The sequence below is a fragment of the Podarcis bocagei genome, assembly GCF_964188305.1.
Source record: "Podarcis bocagei genome assembly, chromosome: 12".
In the NCBI taxonomy this organism is placed as follows: Eukaryota; Metazoa; Chordata; class Lepidosauria; order Squamata; family Lacertidae; genus Podarcis; species Podarcis bocagei.
Genome location: NC_138137.1, coordinates 58,800,758 through 58,817,983, shown reverse-complemented (window position 1 = coordinate 58,817,983; position 17,226 = coordinate 58,800,758). Strand labels below are relative to the sequence as shown.

At 49.1% G+C, this 17,226-nt stretch overlaps 2 protein-coding genes and 1 pseudogene across 5 annotated transcripts in view; 2 read left to right on the top strand and 1 right to left on the bottom strand.

Moving 5' to 3' along the window:
- CCDC13 (coiled-coil domain containing 13) overlaps nucleotides 1-10,409 on the top strand; it is a 34,951-nt gene extending 24,542 nt beyond the window's left edge. For 2 of the 3 annotated variants that reach the window (XM_081163593.1, XM_081163591.1), the window contains exons 14-17: nucleotides 4,602-4,756; nucleotides 5,562-5,697; nucleotides 9,815-9,920; nucleotides 10,094-10,409. In XM_081163593.1, coding sequence (XP_081019719.1) covers nucleotides 4,602-4,756; nucleotides 5,562-5,697; nucleotides 9,815-9,920; nucleotides 10,094-10,201 — 505 coding nt within the window. In that variant the 3' untranslated portion in view covers nucleotides 10,202-10,409. Of the gene's footprint in view, nucleotides 1-4,601; nucleotides 4,757-5,561; nucleotides 5,698-9,814 lie in introns of all 3 variants that reach the window. The other variant, XM_081163592.1, reaches the window with a different exon arrangement.
- The window catches only part of LOC308569592 (protein O-linked-mannose beta-1,4-N-acetylglucosaminyltransferase 2 pseudogene), an 89,443-nt pseudogene that overhangs the window by 63,710 nt on the left and 8,507 nt on the right, over nucleotides 1-17,226 (bottom strand). The gene's annotated exons all lie outside the window — the stretch shown is intronic.
- The window catches only part of LOC308569683 (keratinocyte-associated transmembrane protein 2), a 14,017-nt gene continuing 13,016 nt past the window's right edge, over nucleotides 16,226-17,226 (top strand). Inside the window, exon 1 of the mRNA XM_081163913.1 lies at nucleotides 16,226-16,418. Coding sequence (XP_081020039.1) covers nucleotides 16,256-16,418 — 163 coding nt within the window. The 5' untranslated portion in view covers nucleotides 16,226-16,255. The remainder of the gene's footprint in view (nucleotides 16,419-17,226) is intronic.

The following is a 17,226-nucleotide window of genomic DNA, read 5'->3' as shown; positions in this document are numbered from 1 at the left end:
TCGAACTGCTAGGTTGGCAGGAGCAGGGACCGAGCAACGGGAGCTCACCCCGTCACGGGGATTTGAACCGCCGACCCTCTGATCGGCAAGTCCTAGGTGTTAAGTTGTGGGTGACCATATCAGATGACACAGTGATTCTTCAAACAGCTCTTGTTTATTCACAGGCCAGAACAGAACTGAACTGAAGGGTTCAGCCAGCCTGCTTATACACTACAACACACAGTAACCACTTTCTGTAACTATCCAATCACTGAACGTCACTTTCAATCCCTTATTTGCATATGTGGACCTGAGTGAAAACTATCTACAGTATCCCCCTGCTGGCCCAGGGTGAGAACTTCAGTACATAACACTAGGCTCTGTGGTTTAACCCAGTGTTTCCCAACCTTTTTTGGGCAAAGGCACACTTGTTTCATGAAAAAAAGTCTCGAGGCACACCACCATGCCAGATGGGGAAAGGTCACTTTTTACTTATGTAAAAAAAAAAAAAAATAGTAACAGCATAGAAGGTAATGGTTAGGCTAGCATCCCTCTTCCAAATATGCTAGGTTTTTATTTGCAGGGACTGTTCTACATGGGAAAGCATTCAGCACTGTCATTCTCCCATCTGCCATCTGAATTGGTACTATTCTGGGTCAACTTACTCTGCTGCATGTGTAGATGAAAATGGCACCAAGTGTGGGGGAGGGGGCAGAACAGGTTTCAGATACAGGATATTAAGCATACACGTACTTCAGATTGAACTGGTTGCTTGCTTTGCAAGTTTTCATTTCCCAAATGACTGCCTTGGCAAGCGCAATACCTACCAGGCTCAACGCCGGTCTCGCGCTGCCGCTTCCCGCGCTCTCAAGGACCCGGGAGGAGGAAGGCGTGAAGGGAATCCCGAAGGCGCGAAAACCTCGCGCATGCGCAGGCCTTCCGCCTGCGACAGCCCAGTAGGACGGCCGAAGCGAGCGGCGATGGGATGTGGGAGGGAGCTCGTTCGCCGCCCCGCGTGTGCCTATGTGGGGCACGTTACAGCCCCGTGACGTCAGCGCCACGCAGGCAGCCAGGCAGGCAGACGGCGAGAGCCCCGCGCTGGGCGGCCTCTCCTCGCCGCCGCCGCCCCGCCTCTCGCCGCCCGACTCGCCCGCCTCCCTCCCACGGTACACCAGGCAACGTCTCGCGGCACACTAGTGTGCCACGGAACACCGGTTGGGAAACACTGGTTTAACCCACCCGTGTCCCAGCTTTGCAGGAGAGGGGGCTGCAAAACACTTGGCTGTCCCGTCCGATTTTGTGATCACATGTAAAGGCCTGCCTGGTCCAGGGTTCTGTTCCTCACTGTGGCCAACTGCAGCAAACCCAAAAACCAAGACATGAGGACAATAACCTCGCGTTGTTGCTCCTCAGCAACTGGCCTCTGATCCTGGAGGCAGCTGTGGCAGAGGCACCCTCCCTGAAGATGGGCGTTGGTGATTTTATGGGCATGTTAAAAATCTGACACTGCCCGTTACTAACACAGGAGAGGGCTGGCATTAGCTATTCATGGTAGCGTTTATGAACAAACAGCAGTGAGGTGTTGTACTTCCACGAAGGCTACCTTAGCTCAGCATGAGACTCTTAGTATCAGGGTGATGGATTTGAGCCCCGTGTTGGGCAAAATATTTATGTATTGCAGGAATTTGTTCTAGATGATGCTCATGGTCCCTTCCAACTCTGGTTCTGACCCGAGTGCTGCCCATCTTTCTAGAGTTGCTACATAGGAATTTCCCAAAGTAGGCCAGTTTGGACAGTTGTTTTCAGTTGTGGGTCTCCAGAACCGTGTAAGGGTAAAGGGTAAAGGGACCCCTGACCATTAGGTCCAGCTGTGGCCGACTCTGGGGTTGCGGCGCTTATCTTGCTTTATTGGCTGAGGGAGCCGGCATACAGCTTCCGGGTCATGTGGCCAGCATGACTAAGCCGCTTCTGGCGAACCAGAGCAGCGCACGAAAACGCCGTTTACCTTCCCGCCGGAGCGGTTCCTATTTATCTACTTGCACTTTGACATGCTTTCGAACTGCTAGGTTGGCAGGAGCAGGGACTCAGCAACGGGAGCTCAACCCGTTGTGGGGATTCAAACCGCCGACCTTCTGATCGGCAAGTCCTAGGCTCTGTGGTTTAACCCACAGCTCCTGAAAGTAAAAAATATGCTTGGTGACACAGCTCTAAAGCTGGGATACAATTAGACACCATTTTTAATCAATGGCGGGCTGGGCCTTTAAAAACTGCGCCAATTTTAACTGCTGATTTCAAAACTCCGCTGATTTGTTGGTTCTTTAAAATTCCTTTGCATTGCTGGGCGTGAGACTGCCTGTGAGCTATAAACAGGCCTCCTGTGAGCAGGAAACATCTGTGGGCGTTCAGCCTTTTAACTTGCAAACAAATTAAACACGTTTATTACGTTTACCTCTTGCCCACATACCTGAGTTCTATGGGTGCCTTAGAGACAATTAAAAACACAGTACAACGCTTACGTGATAAAAACTGTGAAAAGCAACTACAGTGGTGCCCTGCAAGACGAATGCCTCGCAAGACGGAAAACTCGCTAGACGAAAGAGTTTTCCGTTTTGGAGGTGTTTCGCAAAACGAATTTCTTATGGGCTTGCTTCGCAAGACGACAATGTCTTGCGAGTTCCTGCTGGTTTTTTCCCCCTTCCCCCCCTTTTTCTAAGCCGCTAAGCCGCTTATCAGCTGATCCGATCAGCAGATAAGCCGCTAAAAGCCGCTAAAAGCCGCTAATAGCGCTAATCCGCTAATCCGTCAGTGGGCTTGCTTCGCAAGACGAAAAAACCGCTAGACGAAGAGAATCACAGAATGGATTCTTTTCGTCTTGCGAGGCACCACTGTACAAAGTAATCATGACAGCTGAAACCACACCCAGCAACTGAGAACAATGTTAACTTTTTCTACAGTGCACATCTGCTGACTCAGAAGTAAGCCCTGTGGAGCTCAGTGGGGCTGGCTCCCAACTTAAGTGTGTTGGAGATTGCAGCCCCAGAGTCTTTATTCTGTTTGCTCCCACAACAACCCTGTGAGGTTGGCCTCTGTGTATCCTAATTTGTGGGCGAAGGACCGAGAGTGTGAGGAGGGCAAGTGAAAGCACCAGAGCCATAACGTTCACCTGAGGCCCTTCTCCAGGTGCCCCCTCAGAGGGAGCCTCGGAGGGTGGTGACAAGGGGAAAGGGCCTTTTCAGTGGTGGCTCCCCTGCTAATAATAATAATAATAATAATAATAATAATAATAATAATAATAAAAAATTTTATTTATATCCCGCCCTCCCCAGCCGAAGCCGGGCTCAGAGCGGCTAACAACAGTAAAACAATAAAACATTCTAAAATCATTGTATTATAAAATTAATTCCAATCAAATTCATGGCAACCATTGAGCTAGAAGTTCTGTGAGGATTGCCAAAGGAGGGAGTCAGGCTGTGCCCTAACTAAAGGCCTGGTGGAACAGCTCTGTTTTGCAGGCCCTGCGGAAAGGTGTCAAGTCCCGCAGGGCCCTAGTCTCTTGGGACAGAGCGTTCCACCAGATCGGAGCTACAGACGAAAAAGCCCTGGCTCTGGTTGTATGTTGCATTGAGATGTCTGAATGACAAATAAATAAATGAATAATACCTTCCTCTCCCGAATCTGGCCACAGTGATCCATGCGATGGTCACCTCCAGGCTGGACTACTGTAACTCGCTCTACGCAGGGCTGCCCTTGAAGCTGACCCAGAAACTCCAGTGGGTGCAGAATGCCATGGCGAGACTTCTTACGGGGTCCTCGCCGCGGGATCACATTCATCCAGTGCTTTACCAACTGCACTGGCTCCCAGAGGAGTACAGGGTCAGGTGTAAGGTGCTGGTTTTGACCTTTAAAGCCTTATGCAGCCTAGGACCCTTGTACCTACGGGACTGCCTCTCCTGGTATGCCCCGTGGAGGACCTTAAGGTCCACAAATAACAACACTTGGGAGGTCCCGAGCCTCAAGGAGGTTAGATTGGTCTCAACTAGGGCCAGGGCCTTTTCAGTACTGGCCCCGACGTGGTGGAACGCTCTGTCACAAGAGACCAGGGGCCTGCAGGACTTGACATATTTCTGCAGGGTCTGCAAGGCAGAGCTGTTCCGCCTGGCCTTTGGTTTGGATTCAGTCTGACCCTTATGTTTCGCTCCCCTTATGGTTTTGATCTATGGGCTACTTTTAAAATGGGGCTGCATTTTAAATTGCATTTTAACCTGTATTTTAAATTGGGGTTTTTTCCCTATTATGATTTTACTGTAATTTTACTGGTGTTAGCCGCCCTGAGCCCAGCTCTGGCCAGGGAGGGCGGGGTATAAATAAATTTATTATTATTATTATTATTATTATTATTATTATTATTATTATTATTAATAATATAGTAATATCTGCGCCGAATCAGAAGGTGGCAGACTTCCACTTCCTCAGAGGTTTATAAATAAAGGTTGCATGGCACCTGTCAAGGACTCTTTAGGTACGATTCCTGCATGGCAGCAGGTTGGTCTAGATGACCTTGGGGTGTCCCTTGCAGCTCTGATATTCATTGATTCTATGGTTCCTTCTGCTTTGAATGCCAGGGTGGACGACAGCACCACCAAGGTCTGGGAAGCAGAGAAGAAGCTCCAGGAGCAGCAGCGCAGGTACATCGCTCTAGAGCAGCAGTTTGAACACCTGAAAACGGAGTCGGGGAAGAATTCTGGCGCCCCCAAAAACCCCTCTAAGAACAAAGCAGGTAATGTCATGGATTAGAGCATGGGTAGGGAAACTTAGGGACGAAGGTGGCGCTGTGGGTTAAACCACAGAGCCTAGGACTTGCCGATCAGAAGGTCGGCGGTTCGAATCCCCTCGACGGGGTGAGCTCCCGTTGCTCAGTCCCTGCTCCTGCCAACCTAGCAGTTCAAAAGCATGTCAAAGTGCGAGTAGATAAATAGCTACCGCTCCAGCGGGAAGGTACTGTAAACGGCGTTTCCGTGCGCTTCTCTGGTTCGCCAGAAGCGGCTTAGCCATGCTGGCCACATGACCTGGAAGCTGTACGCCAGCTCCCTCGGCCAATAAAGCGAGATGAGCGCCGCAACCCCAGAGTCAGCCACGACTGGACCTAATGGTCAGGGGTCCCTTTACCTTTACCAGTTTCAGTTTATTAGTTAATTTTTCTAGTAAGGCGGTTTCCCATACTATTTGGTACCATTGGTCCATGCTTACTCCTGACAGGTCTCTCCAGTGTCTGGTTATGGTGTTTCTGGCTGCTGAATGTAGGTGGGTTATGAGTTCTTTGTGGTGTAAATGGGCATTATTGTCCTGGAAGATGTTTAGTAGGGCCAATTCTGGGGTGATATCTAATACTTGGTTAGTTATATTACATATTTCTCGTATGGCTGTTGTCCAGAATAGTTGGATTTTGGGGCACTCCCACCACATGTGGAGGTACTGTCTATGGCATGTTGTAATACCACGCTGCTGCATTTGTATTTGGAAATTACGAACGTGGAGACTTGGTTGGTTCTGAAACGCAGGGGAAATTCTGTGTTCTCCTCTAGCAACAGGCCCCGCATCTGCAGCGCAGCCACACAACAGCAGCAGGCTGGACTGGAACGTGGGTGACAGGAGTGGACCTCCATCAGCACAACGATCAGAGGTGCCCCTGGAGTCCCAAATAGAAGAACTATCCACAAGGTAGGATGCTTAACCATTTTGAGAAAGCTCACGTTTATAACCACCAGGTGACGTTGAGCCAATCACTGCATCTTTCAGCCTAGCCTACCTCTCAGGGTTGTTGCGGGGTGGAAAGCAGAGAGAACCTCATGGGTAGGCAAACTAAGGCCCAAGGGCCGGATCCAGCCCGATCGCCTTCTCAATCTGGCCCCCGGACGGTCCGGGAATCAGCGTGTTTTTACATGAGTAGAATGTGTCCTTTTATTCAAAATGCATCTCTGGGTTATTTGTAGAGCCTGCCTGGTGTTTTCACATGAGTAGAGTGTGTGCTCTTATTTAAAATGCATCTCTCTTTTTTAAAAAAAATAATAATTCATTTTTCTTTTTCATTCATTACCTACATCTCAAATTCTTAACATTTACTATATATTCCTCCCTCCCTCCCCTCCAAGACTTTCTCTGGTTTGTTTCTGTTTTCACCCACTTTGCTATCTCTTAACGGAAAAAATTATTAATAACATAACATCAAACCTAAAGACATAAAAATAAAAGTGAATACACCATCATATTTCACTATCTTCTAAACATTTTCTGTTGCTGATAATGTGAATGTTTATTTAAATCCTGCCATCTCTGGGTTATTTGTGGGGCATAGGAATTTGTTCATTCCCTCCCCCAAAAAATAAATATAGTCCGTGTTAAGTTGTGGGTGAACATATCAGACGACACAGCGATTCTTCAAACAGCTCTTGTTTATTCACAGGTCAGAACTGAACTGAACTGAAGGGTTCAGCCAGCCTGCTTATATAGAGCTCCAGTACAATGTAACTGTAACAACTTTCTGTAACTATCCAATCACTGAACGTCACTTTTGATCCCTTATTAGCATAACTATCTACAGTATCCCCCTGCTGGCCCAGGGTGAGAACTTCAGAACATAACAGTCCGGCCCCCCACAAGGTCTGAGGGACAGTGGACCGGCCCCCTGCTGAAAAAGTTTGCTGACCCTGCTTTAGCTCCTTGGAGGGAAAGGTGGGATATCAGCGCAATAAATAAGATGGAAAGGAAATTTCGGAAGCAAACCCTTAAAATGAGTGGGCAATCGAAGGCCTTAAGAGACCCACCGTGCCTGCACAAGAGCATTCATCAACGCAGCCAAGAGCCTCTGCTGCTCAGAAGCGGAACGTGGCGGTGCTCGTTCCTCTTCAGAAGCCCATGTGGCTGAGTGGATAGAAAGTTGGGCTAGGGATGTGAAGTCCTGGGTTCAGATCTCCAGCCGTGAGCCTCAGTAGGTGATTGCAGGCCAATTGCCGCCTCTCAGCCTTGCCTACCTGATAGCGTCGTGGGAATAAAATGGGGGTGGCGAGGGAGGCCATCTTGAACTCCGCGGAGGATGGAAAGGATACAGTCATACCTCGGGTTAGAGCCGCATCAGGTTGCGTTTTTTCGGGTTGCGGACTGCCGAAACCCATAAATACTGGAACAGGTTACTTCTGGGTTTCGGCGGTCGCACATGCGCAGAAGCGCTAAATCACGCTTTGCGCATGCGCAGAAGCACCGAATAGCAACCCGCACATGCGCAGACACGAGTTGCACACGCTGCGGGTTGCGAACATGCATCCTGCACGGATCATGTTCACAACCCGATCATTCACTGTATTAGGAATATTTTTTTAATTACCCCGGGGAATGCTATCGATAGTTCCACCTAGTGCCTCTTGCTTTGAGCCAGAGCAAAATGTGTTCTTCCTGGTCTTGGTACAAGAGCCCTGTAGTGCTGCGAAGAGAGCACATGCAGCCGCAATAGCGCTGAAGAATTCTGTTGTTATTCAGAGGCCGTTGCTACTGCCTTAAATATGGAGCTCTCGGTGAAAAGACCTTCATGGCACCATTATAACTACCTCCCCAGGCCACGACAGATAGAAGCTTCCTTTTAACATAAATGAAATCTGAAAATTTTCTTTTTCTTTTTCCCCAATTTTTTTTATTCATTTTATAACACAAATAAACAGCACAAACAGGAAAATAAACAATAGAAACAGATTCTTGTCTTATCCTTATTTTTTTCTAAACATTGTTGGGTGGGCTTCCCCAGGTCCCCCCTAACTGATTTTCATTTTACCTCATCTTTATCGGTTTACATATATCTTTTTTTTTATCACACTTACAGTGGTGCCTCGCAAGACGAAATTAATTCGTTCCGCAAGTCTCTTCGTCTTGCGAGTTTTTCGTCTTGCGATGCACGGTTTCCCATAGGAATGCATTGAAAATCAATTAATGCGTTCCTATGGAAACCGCCTTCAGACCAGGTCTGGGGACAGTCTGTCCCCGGACCTCTTCTGAAGGTTGGGGGGGGGGACAAGGGCTTTTCTTCCCACCCCCAGCATTTTAAAAAACCCCGGGACAGCGGAGGACTTCTCCGCTGTCAGGGCGATCTTAAAATGCTGGCGGGCGGCATTTTAAAATCGCCCCGGGACAGCGGAGGACTTCTCCGCTGTCCGGGGCGATTTAAAAGCCCCTGGGAAGGCAGGCAGGGGGGACAAAGACTTTTGCCCCCCGCCAGCCTTCAGAAGAGGTCCTGGACCTCTTCTGAAGGCGGGCGGGGGGCGAAAGTCTTTGCTCCCCCCCCCGCCTGCCTTCAAAAGCCCTCCGGGACAGGCAGGCAGGGGGGAGCAAAGACTTTCGCCCCCCGCCCGCCTTCAGAAGAGGTCCAGGACCTCTTCTGAAGGCGAGCGGGGGGCGAAAGTCTTTGCTCCCCCCCGCCTGCCTTCAAAAGCCCTCCGGGACAGCGGAGAAACGCGCTGTGTTTCTCCGCTCTCCCGGGAAGGCAGGCAGGGGGGAACAAAGACTTTCGCCCCCCGCCCGCCTTCAGAAGAGGTCCTGGACCTCTTCTGAAGGCGGGCGGGGGGCGAAAGTCTTTGCTCCCCCCCCCGCCTGCCTTCAAAAGCCCTCCGGGACAGGCAGGCAGGGGGGAGCAAAGACTTTCGCCCCCCGCCCGCCTTCAGAAGAGGTCCAGGACCTCTTCTGAAGGCGAGCGGGGGGCGAAAGTCTTTGCTCCCCCCCGCCTGCCTTCAAAAGCCCTCCGGGACAGCGGAGAAACGCGCTGTGTTTCTCCGCTCTCCCGGGAAGGCAGGCAGGGGGGAACAAAGACTTTCGCCCCCCGCCCGCCTTCAGAAGGTGTTCCCTCCCCGCCGCCCGGCTTCGGAACAATGCTCCGAAGCCGGGCGGCGGGGGCAGGTGTTCCCGCCCCGCTGCCCGGCTTCGGAACGATGCTCTGAAGCCGGGCGGCGGGGGCAGGTGTTCCCTCCCCGCCGCCCGGCTTCGGAGGAGGTCCGAGGACAGTGGGGAAGACGCGCTGCGCTTCCCCGCTGTCCCGGATATTTCCCTATGGGCTGTCGTCTTGCGAAGTAAGCCCATAGGGAAATTCGTCTTGCCAAGCGCCTCCAAAACGGAAAACCCTTTCGTCTAGCGGGTTTTCCGTCTTGCGAGGCGTTCGTCTTGCGAGGTACCACTGTACTTTAACCATAAAAATCTTCACATTTTATCTCTTGCAAATAATACTATTTTAAAACACACTATCTTCTACTTCTAACCCTACAGCCTAAATCCACTTCCAAAGCTATTCTAAGATTTAAATATTAACATATTTTTTGAATATATTCCTTAAACTTCTTCCAATCTTCTTCCACCGTCTCTTCTCTCTGGTCTCGGAGTCTCCCGGTCAGTTCGGCAAGTTCCATATAGTCCATCATCTTCATCTGCCAGAACCGTGTGTATTCTCCAGCATCACGGGGCCAGAGAGGCAGCTTTGCATACTGGTTTTCTTTTTCAAAAATAAGACGCACCTAGTTTTTGGAGGAGGAAAAAAATATTCTGAATCTCAGAAGCCAGAACAACAAGAAGGATCGCTGCGCAGCGAAAGCAGCAATCCCTCTTGCTGTTCTGGCTTCTGGCATAGCTGCACAGCCTGCACTCGCTCCATAAGACGCACACACATTTCCCCTTACTTTTTAGGAGGGAAAAAGTGAGTCTTATAGAGCAAAAAATATGGTAAATAAAAATGCCTGGAAGAGGCTGCCTTGCTTTCCCAGCTTGTAAGTTCTTCGTGATGTCCGATGACCGATTTTTGTCCTTGCAGGCTTGCGATCCAGATGGATGAGAACGAAAGCCTGAAGATGGCTTTGCAGGACTCTGCGAAGACCAAAGAGGAAGACTTCCGGCTGTACCAGGAGACGGTGGGGCAGGTGAAGGACATCTTCCTGCAAGCGCTGAGGCAGCAGAAGCAGGACCGGAACTAAGCCAAGCCCACCCAGAGCGCCCTGTGGAGGGAGGGAGTCATTGGGGAATCCCAGGGGTCTCGCGCTTTACACCTGGGCAGGTTTGCCCCTGGAAATGATATTTGTTTGAACACTTGCAGGAGGGAGTGAGGAATAGACCTGCTGAAGACGTAGCAGACGTAGCAATCTCTTGCCAGCCAGAGGCCCCTAGAGGTCATCTCTTCTCACCCACGATGATGCCCATGTAACAGTCTCTTCGGTGGAACTTTAGGTCTCCTCCGCTCTTTACGAGCTGCCACGAAAGGACTGGCCTGTGTTGAAAACGGCTGGACCTTCTTGGTGTGCCTGCGATGCCGCTCTGTTTAAATCTGTAAATACAGGACGTTGTTGTCACCCTTGGCAAAGCCATAACAAGATAAAGGGGTATCTTATTTTCTCAACAAAAAGAAAAAAGGACATTCCATGTTTGGTCTCTGCTTTCTGTTGTAAATGAGAGAGAAGGCAACAACCAGACATAGTGGAGACAGGTGTGCTTCCAGATTCACTATTTTCAGGTGGTGATTCAGTCATATACCTGTATATTCAGGTTGAATAATATCCAGAGACTTTAAGCAGCCTCATGAGCAGCGTGATCTCAGCAACTCATCAGCTGAGGCATTGTTGAATAAGAATTATTATTATTATTATTATTATTATTATTATTATTATTATTATGTTGACTTTTTCTCAGACAAGCTTACACAACCCACAACACAGATAAAATACAGAAAGCTAAAAACATCTAAAAGTTTATACACCACTCGATTGTTAAAAACAACCACCTCAAAGTGATTTCCGAAAATCAAAAACCTGCATTTACGACAGCTAGAGTCCGCCAGCATTTGTGGTTCCCAGTTTGTGCTGCCGAGCGGCTAATGCTAAACTAAGTCTATTGTTATGTGCCACCCCGATCTATGAATGGTGAGGGATTCCAGGAGATTACTCATGGTTTGTGTTTCTTTTTGGTAACAAGGCACTGCAGAGACTGTGGTGTCTTCATGATGTAGGGATTATTTACACACACACATATATAGGGACACGGTTGGCGCTGTGGGTCAAACCACAGAGCCTAGGACTTGCCGATCAGAAGGTTGGCGGTTCGAATCCCCGCGACAGGGTGAGCTCGCGTTGCTCAGTCCCGGCTCCTGCCAACCTAGCAGTTCGAAAGCACAAAGTGCAAATAGATAAATAGGTACCACTCCGGCGGGAAGGTAAACGGCGTTTCCATGCGCTGCTCTGGTTCGCCAGAAGTGGCTTAGTCATGCTGGCCACATGACCCAGAAGCTGTACGCCGGCTCCCTCAGCCTATAGAGCAAAATGAGTGCCACAACCCCAGAGTCGGTCACGACTGGACCTAATGGTCAGGGGTCCCTTTAGCCTTTACCTTTACATAGCCTGAGCCTACGATGGAGGGGTCCACGGCATTCACACCCCAAGAGGGTCCATTGCAAGCTCACATTGTGCACTGACCCTCGTTCTCAAGCTTGCCACCGCTTTTAGGCAGCAACTATTTCCCTCCAGCCTACATCACTCCCAACTGCAATCCTAAACTGAACTCTGCTAACTAGCTCAAAGTTCAGGGTGGGGCCCCTGTCTCCGCCTTTTAAAACGGTCCACTGCATTCCCCTTGTCTTTGGTTAATGGCTCACTGATTTTCTGGACACGGTGGAAACTGGTTTGGCCTGTATTATTTAACGCTTGGCTAAATCCAGCACCAGAATCTTAACACTCCAAGCATAGATTAAATTCTAAGACCCACGAATTGAAGGGAATCTGGCACCCACAACTCATAACAGTATTTTTTCTGTAAGCTATTGATGGCCACATCTTGCAAGTGATGCCTAAGGATGTTTTCCCAAAGGTGGGAAAATGATTCCATTTGGTAAGACATGATTTGGGGGCCATAATGTCTCACAGTGGCTTCTGCGTTGAGAGGTAATAATAATGTGCAAAGCTGATACTTCCACACTTACCTCCTTCAGGAAGGCAGAAAATTAAAAGGTATCAACATGCAGTGAAGTTGGGAAGGGGGGGGGCAAAATTCAACTTTACATCGGATAAGGGAATTCCAAGTGCTGCTCTACATGTTTGCAATTAAGTACAGAAGCGGCTTAATCATGCTGGCCACATGACCCGGAAGCTCTTAACAGTCAGGGGTCCCTTTACCTTTACTAGGTTTACAACAACACCATCCTCAGCCCATATTGCAAGGGCTTGAACTAGATAATCCTTTGGGTACTTTTCAACTTGTATGATTCTATGAACGCAGGGAAAGATGCCAACCGGTTTTTTTACTGCGAGTTCCTTTTAGATGGGTTAAAAACAAACAAATAGAGGAACTGTTAAAGTCCGAATTTCCTGGTGCAGCAATAAAACAAATTAAATGGTGTAAATCTGGAAATTCCCTACAGATAGAAAGATGGAACGTCATGGTTTTTGCAGAAGAGTAGTCGTGTTAATCTGCTGCAGCAAACCCGGCAGAGAGTTTTTTGGCACCGTAAAGGCTAAGAAAGTTATTGTGAGCAGGAGGTTTCATGGACCGCGCTGACTTCCTGCACATGCATCAAGTGGTATCCTAAATTGGCAACTACAGGTGAAACTCAGAAAATTAGAATATCATGGCAAAGTTCATTTATTTCAGTAATTTAACTTAAAAGGTGAAGCTAATATATGAGATAGACTCATGACATGCAAAGCGAGATATGTCAAGCCTTTATTTGTTATAATTGTGATGATCAACACAGACTGTGGAAACTTCACACTGGACTTCCAGCATCTGGCATTGTGTGCCTCCCCATTCTTCCTCCAGACTCTGGGTCCTTGGTTTGCAAATGAGATGCAAAAGCTGCTCTCATCAGAAAAGAGATTTGGGGAGCCACGTCACCAGCTGGTGTTGGTCCACTGTGCTTCATTAAGTCCAGGGTCAACGCAGCCGTCTACCAGGAGATTTTGAAGCACTTAATGTTTCCTTCCACAGACGGGCTTTATGGGGATGCTGACTTCATTTTCCAGCAGGACTTTGGCACCTGCCCACACTGCCAAAAGTACCAAAACCTGGTTCAGTGCCCATGGGATTACTGTGCTTGATTGGCCAGCAAACTCACTTGACCTGAACCCCATAGAGAATCTATGGGGCATTGCCAAGAGAAAGATGAGAGACATGAGACCGAGCAATGCAGAAGAGCTGAAGGCTGCTATTGAAGCTTCCTGGTCTTCCATAACACCTCAGCAGTGCCACAGGCCGATAGCATCCATGCCACACCACATTGAGGCAGTAACTGATGCAAAAGGGGCCCAAACCAAGTACTGAGTTCAAGAAGGACACTGACAAACTGGAACGTGTCCAGAGGAGGGCAACCAAAATGGTCAAAGGCCTGGAAACGTTGCCTTATGAGGAACGGCTAAGGGAGCTGGGCATGTTTAGCCTGGAAAAGAGGAGGTTAAGGGGTGATATGATAGCCATGTTCAAATATATAAAAGGATGTCACATAGAGGAGGGAGAAAGGTTGTTTTCTGCTGCTCCAGAGAAGCGGACACGGAGCAATGGATCCAAAGTACAAGAAAGAAGATTCCACCTAAACATTAGGAAGAACTTCCTGACAGTAAGAGCTGTTCGACAGTGGAATTTGCTGCCAAGGAGTGTGGTGGAGTCTCCTGCTTTGGAGGTCTTTAAGCAGAGGCTTGACAACCATATGTCAGGAGTGCTCTGATGGTGTTTCCTGCTTGGCAGGGGGTTGGACTCGATGGCCCTTGTGGTCTCTTCCAACTTTATGATTTTATGATTCTATGAAACTCGCCTGACCTGAACCCCATAGAGAATCTATGGGGCATTGCCAAGAGAAAGATGAGAGACTTGAGACCGAGCAATGCCGAAGAGCTGAAGGCTGCTATTGAAGCTTCCTGGTCTTTCATAACACCTCAGCAGTGCCACAGGATGATAGCATCCATGCCACGCCACATTGAGGCAGTAACTGATGCAAAAGGGGCCCAAACCAAGTACTGAGTAAATATGCATGCTTCTACTTCTCAGAGGTCCAATATTGCTCTATTTGCCATCCTTGTTTTGCTGATTTCACTTAATATTCTAATTTTCTGAGATTGTTAATTTGGGGTTTTCATCAGCTGTACGCCATGATCATCACAATTATCACCTGTAAATATCTCTCGCTCTACCTACCTACCTACACACACACACTGCTGGGGTGGGGAGAAACTGCATGCAGACGAATGAGATTGCCTCACCTCAAAAAGGATGATACAACAGTTGGGAAAGGTTCAGAAAAGTACAACCCAAATGATCCAGGGGATGGGAGTGAAGAAAGCTTGCAGCGTTTGGGACTGCTCTCCCAAACACCTATCATGTCACCTTTTCCTCGCTTTTTTGTCTTAGCTAAAAAGGCGAGAAAGAGGAGGCATGATAGAAGTCGATGCAGAAAAGGTTCTCTCCCTCACAATGCTGGAGCCCGTAGACATCCAACGAAGCTGAATGTCCAGACAAAAGAAAGCTTCAGCGCAGAGTTTGACTGCGGAACTCCCTGCCTCAGTAGGCAGGCATGGCCATCAACCTGGATGGCTTTAAAAGAGGATCAGACAAATTCACAGAGGAGGAGAGGACTATCGAGGGCTGCTAGCCATCGTGCCTACGCAATGCTTCTGAATGCCAGAGATTTATGGGACTGTAAACCTGGGACACCCAGGGGTCATCTAGTCCAGCCCCGCCTTACAAATGCATATTTTTTTCAGCAAGCAGCTGGAAACAGCAGGAGGGGAGAACGTGGCTGCTGTGCTGGGATCAGGACCGGATTTAAGGTTTGATGAGGCCCCTAAGCTACAGAAGGCAACGCTGCCCTTTATATATCCAGCTGTCAGAAACAAATTGTCGCTGTTTTTTGTGCTGAATAAATGTTGTAAGGTAATTTATGGACCAAATAGGTATCTCAAGCCATACTTCTCGGTAGTTGCGCCTGCCCTGTGGAACGCCCTCCCACCAGATGTCAAAGAGAACAACTACCAGACTTGTAGAAGACATCTGAAGGCAGCCCTGTTTAGGGAAGCTTTTAATGTTTAATAGGTTATTGTATTTTAATATTCTGTTGGAAGCCGCCCAGAGTGGCTGGGGAAACCCAGCCAGATGGGCAGGGTATAAATAATAAATTATTATTACAGTCACACCTCAAGTTAAATATGCTTCAGGTTGAGTGTTTTCAGGTTACGCTCCGCGCCAACGTGTTTACTTCCGGGTTTCGCCGCATGCGCAGACGCTCAAAATGACATCACGTGCATGTGCAGACACGGCGAATTGCGACCCGCACACGCGCAGATGTAGGTTGCATTCGCTTTGGGATGCGAACGGGGCTCCCGAACGGATCCCGTTCGCATCCAGAGGTACCCCTGTATTTTTATTTTTATTCTTTGCACATGTTGCAGTGGAGCCAGTCCATGCAGAATGCAGGCACCCTATATATAGAAATGAGTACCTTGCTGGTACCTTTCCCGGGAAAATCAGAGGCTCCCTATGTCAGGTTCCTATTGGAAGACCGGACAAACGCCAGAACATTAGCCAGTGGCAAAGTTTTTATCGGTGGTTGCAAGAACCAATGATCCCTATATTCTGAACAAACTGCTTGATTAACCTGGAGGTAGACTGTTTGAATTGTGCATTGCTGTCTGAATTGTGCATTGCTTTGTAACGATTTCTTGGGTCTCTGGACCGTAATAAAGATTGAGGATGATGATAGAAATGAGCAAACCAGTGATATTTTAGGGCGCATGCCAAGCCCTCGGGGCCCATGTCTTACATCCTAGGACCCTACACAACACAAAACACTGTTGCTTTTTTGTAGGTTTTATTTTATTTGTGTTTTATCTTTTGGAAATGTACATCCTTTTTTGTTATTTTTTGGGGGCCCCCATGAGCATAGCTGTCCACGTTTCCCTCTTTTAAAGAGAAATTCCCTTATTCTGAATAGGATTCCTCGCAAGAAAAGGGGGAAGCGGGGCCCTGAGCTACAGCTCGTTCACTTTATACGTCAATCCCACACTGGCTCCCGCTCTCGTGTTTCCCCTCGAGAGTCATTTGCCGGACTGAGGAGAATCTCAGCCTTCAGGCGCGCCTCCCTTTCCTGCGCATGCCTGAAGGAGGGGGCGGGGCCGAGCCGACGTCGCGACGCCGCGCGCTGCTGCGGAATGCGGTTGCCTAGCAGCGCGTGGGCGGGGCGGGCGGCAGACGCCACATCCTCGGCTGCCGAGGCTGGTCAGCCAAGATGGCGGCCGCCGGGCGGAGGAGGCGGAGGCGCAGGAGGCGAGGAGAAGAAGCAGGAGGCGCAGGGACGGCCATGCCGCTCTCGGGAAGGGCCGCTCTCCTCCTCCTGGCACTGCTGGTGGTGCTGGACGGGGCCCTGGCGGTCGCGGGCCAGAGCGAGAACGGTGAGGAGGGAGGAGGAGGAGGGAGGCCTCGGGGTCCCGATCCGAAGGGGCGTCAGGCTCCGCGCTCGCCCGCAGGAACACCCCCTTCTCCCTCTGCCTCGCCCCTCTTCTCTCCTTCCACCTCTCCTCCTCCTCCTCCTCTCTTCCTGCTGGTTTTTATATACAATATGCTATTTTCAGATATGCTGTAAGCTGCCTAGAGTGGCTGGGAAAGCCCAGCCAAATTGGGGGGGGGGTATACATATTATTATTATTATTCCTCGTCTTCCTTTTCCACCTCTTCTTCCTTCTCTGCTTCTTCTCCTATTCCACTTCTCTTCTTCCTCTTCCCCTCCTCTCTCGTCTTCTCCTATTCCACTCCTTCTTCCTCTTCCCCTCCTTTCTCTTCTTTTCCTCTTCTTCCTTCTCTCCTTCTTCTCTTATTCCACTTCTTCCCATTCTTCCCCTCCTCTCTCTTCTTCTCTTCTTCCTTCTCTTCTTCCTCTTCTCCTCCTCTCCCTTCTTCTCTTCTTCCTTCTCTTCTTCCTCTTCTCCTCCTCTCCCTTCTTCTCTTCTTCCTTCTCTTCTTCCTCTTCTCCTCCTCTCCCTTCTTCTCTTCTTCCTTCTCTTCTTCCTCTTCTCCTCCTCTCTCTTCTTCTCTTCTTCTTCCTCTTCTCCTCCTCTCCCTTCTTCTCTTCTTCCTTCTCTTCTTCCTCTTCTCCTCCTCTCTCTTCTTCTCGTCTTCTTCCTTCTCTTCTTCCTCTTCCCCCCTCCACTCTCTTCTTCTTCTCTTCTTCCACTTCTTATTCTTCTCCTCTTCTTCGTCTCC